The 3,554-nt window shown below is 45.5% G+C and overlaps 1 protein-coding gene across 1 annotated transcript in view; it reads left to right on the top strand.

Moving 5' to 3' along the window:
- PCBD2 (pterin-4 alpha-carbinolamine dehydratase 2) overlaps positions 1-3,554 on the top strand; it is a 22,544-nt gene extending 18,990 nt beyond the window's left edge. Inside the window, exons 2-3 of the mRNA XM_017732973.1 lie at positions 11-91; positions 1,545-3,554. Coding sequence (XP_017588462.1) covers positions 23-91; positions 1,545-1,640 — 165 coding nt within the window. The 5' untranslated portion in view covers positions 11-22 and the 3' untranslated portion in view covers positions 1,641-3,554. The remainder of the gene's footprint in view (positions 1-10; positions 92-1,544) is intronic.

The raw sequence follows: 3,554 nt of genomic DNA, 5'->3' as shown, positions 1-3,554 counted from the left end.
CTTTCCCTAGGCTTTTGGATTTATGACACGTGTTGCTCTACAAGCAGAGAAGATGAATCACCACCCAGAATGGTTTAATGTCTACAGCAAGGTAACGTGTTCACCAGCCCTAGTTACTCACACGGCAGTGGAGTTAAGGAGACCAAACCACTGGCCCATTCTCTCTGCCTTTATTTGTAGCTTGTCTACAAGATAAGGGAATGGGAAGTGTCTCTATAAAGAGATACGAGATTTTAAAGAGATGCTGAGATTTGCAGTGGTGAGGAATCAAGAATGAAGCTCTTTGCGCTTGCTGCCAGCTATATGGTTGGGGCCTGTGGCTTCACCCCTCTGGCTGAGATCTAAAAATAAAACAGAAGCCTTTAAACTCTTATTTAGCCAACCTGAATAAATTAGTGTTTTGAGACTGCTCACCAGCTCTCATTCCTCTCTGTGCAGCAGGTCAGGAACTCAGCGGTGTAGGGTAGCAGACTGTTGGTACCTAAATGGGAGCCTGGCAGTCTCATTTTAGATTTGATTTTTTAAAAATTGTAGGCTCCTATGTCTCAACGTAGCAGCTTATAAAATTTGTTTATAATATTACCTAACTGATGGTGGTCTTGTATTTACAAGGGTTACAAGGATTACTGTAACCCACGAATGAAAGGTGCTGTGTAAAGGGTGAAATTATTGCTCTCCCTTCAGTTTTATTTTCTAATACTTCTCATTGCATTGTATCACACTGTTTGTTGTAGCATTTAGTGAATATATGGCAGTCCCACTAAAAATATACCAAAAGAAAGGACATGCCGACAAGCAGCCTGTAGCTCAGACCACCACCCCCAGAGCAGGACATCCCACCTCTCACTGTAACTGAGCCTCCCAGCAGAGACTCTTCCTCATCAGCCCTTCAGGTCACCTTGTTTAAGGGACATTAAATGATCACTGGAAAAAATCCTGATCACCCATTCTTCCTGATTTTATTAGATTGCCAGAATATTCAGAATTTGTCTTTTTTTTCCTTTTGCATCTTCCCAAAATCTCAGTCAAAGGCAAGACAAAATAATGCCCAATTTGTCATCTGGCTCAGTCTAAACAGACCTGTGAGACAGCCTTTTTTTTTAATTTTTAAATTAATCTGCAACAAGCTTAAGAATTTTTTCACTTTTGGGATGCTGGTTTTTAACAAAATGTGAACCTCTGACCCAGCTCTTGGCAGCTTGGTCACTGGCCCAGGTTCTTCATGAAACTGATCCATGGAATTTAAATGTAAAGAGTGAGTGATTTAATCAGACACCTCTTCTTGGATGAAACCCAAGAATGCAAAGCCTGTGTTATTCTGCAAAGGGGCTCATTTTGGTGAGATTCCAGGCTCTGTAAAGCCCCCTCACCTACAGCGTCTTCTGGTTTACATGAGCAGGGAGGGTCCAGCTTGGTGCTTGCCAGGAGCACCAAGTAAAACCAGCTCACTATGGAGACACACCGCGTTCCCAATGAATTGCTGTTCAGCCTATGTGTCAGAGATCAAAATGCCTTTGTAACCTCTTTCTTTTCCTTTGTGACAGGTTCAGATAACTCTGATTTCCCATGACTGTGGTGGGCTGACCAGGAGAGATGTAAAGCTGGCTCAGTTTATTGACAAAGCTGCTGCTTCGGTTTAACCAGGATGTAAATAGCTTTAATACAGTGTCCAGCAATATTTTGTGTTTAAATGGGAGCCCTCTTTCTTTGTAATCCTAATTTCAAAAACCCCTAGAGACAAGATATTTTGTAAAATGAGTGGCTGAGCTTTTCTGACCTTCAAGACCTTCATCTTGAAACCCCTCGGGACACCTGTGCTTGTCCTTTCCCATTGCTGGCTCTGCAGGAGGATGTAGTGGATAAACCAGCAATAAATAAGTTTTGAACAATCCTTTTTTGGAAACTAAACTGAGCTGGAATGAAACCAGGAGCTCACCCATGTGTGTTGATGTTCCCCAAGCCCACAGGAACGGGTGGCAGCTGCCATATGAGCTTCCCCCATGCCTGACCATTTCCCTCCTATAGATTTGTAGATCTCTGCACTTCAAATAGTGTCAGAGCAGCCTGGCCAGGTCAGTCCCCTCTGGCTTGGTACCACCATCTCTGCCAGTGACCAATAAAAAGTGCAAGGGACACTGGGGACAGCAGTGCAAGCTGCTGCTGATGTGTCCTTGGAGTTGCAGCTCAACTGGCAGGAACAGCTGTATCCAGTGTTGCTGCTTGAGAGCCTTTCCCCGTCTGACGGTATAGAATCACATAACCACAGACTGGTTTGGGTTGGAAGGAGCCTTAAAGCTCATCTCATTTCAACCCCCTGCTAAGGGCAGGGTCACCTTGCACTAGACCAGTTTGCTGCTAGCCCCATCCAGCCTGGCTTGGACACTCCCAGGTGCAGGACTGGATCTTGCAGTTGCTGAAAACTTTAGCTCTGGTACTGCAAATACAAAAAAGTCCCGGCGAGCTCCCAGCACCCACACCATTAAATGAAGCATGTTCTTAAGGGCTTGGTCAGGTCAGTGCTTAGCACCCAGCAGGATTGAGCCACTATTGGTGTTGTAGTGCTCCAGTACCTGCTGGATCAGGTGGGGGGTGGCTTGGCCAAGTGGCCGGAGCCCCGGCCAGGGCTGCCAGCGGTGAAGGAAGCAGCATTAGCAGGATTCTTGCTAAGCTGGGCTTGACTGAAGCTATGCTCACCGATTTTTTTTCATTGCAAATGTTGTTGCAGGAGTTACAGATCCCGCTGACGTTTAAAATAATTCCTTCCGGGGTTTGAATGTCTTTGTTTTTATCCTATGATCCTCCCTGAGACAGATTTCCAGTGCCGGCAGGGAGATTTCATCCTGCTTAAAGCTTGCAGGAGGGCCTCTCACCCTGCAGTCCCCCTGCCAAGTGTCCCCAGCGTGCTCCGTCATGCCCTTTGAGCAGCTCCGGGTGCGGCGCTCCCGGGAGATTGACACCTCCGAAATGCCGGAGTGCATTGCTCAGATGACACCAGCGGCACAGCTACCAGCTACCAAGAAGTGAGATGCATGAGTGCCAAAATCTATATCGGGGGTACATGCGAGGTGTGTGGTCTCTCAGATATTTTGGGATGCAAAATGCCACGAGCTGCCACCCAAGCGACTGTTGATAAAATGAGAAAGATATTTTTTGTAAATCCTTAGCAAACACACCGTCACGTGCTAATTGGTCACACACAGGAAGCAAGATGTTGGGGTTTATTGTCAGTAACCCTACTTGGGATATCAAGTTAATACCTAAAAAGACCCAAATTCAGACTACGTGCTCAGCTGTTGTTTTCTCACAAGTGCCTTTCCCCAGTGAAGTGGAGGATTTCCCTGATACGGTTTGAAAATGGTCACTGTTGTGAAGAGCGAATAAAACTAAAACAACCAACCAGGCTGTGATGTCTCCTGTTACTGGTGGGGAAGTGAAACAAGCTTCACCCAAAGTTTTGACAACATCTCTAATGAACTGTGAAAAGTCTGTTCAGAATTTATATATAACGCATGGGCTTTGAATAAAACCAATAAAATCAAATTCCTCCTTTGTAA

The sequence above is a fragment of the Corvus brachyrhynchos genome, unplaced genomic scaffold (assembly GCF_000691975.1).
Source record: "Corvus brachyrhynchos isolate BGI_N302 unplaced genomic scaffold, ASM69197v1 scaffold54, whole genome shotgun sequence".
NCBI lineage: Eukaryota > Metazoa > Chordata > Aves > Passeriformes > Corvidae > Corvus > Corvus brachyrhynchos.
The sequence above is the reverse complement of the archived record's forward strand: the minus strand, read 5'-3'. Positions and strand labels throughout refer to the sequence as shown.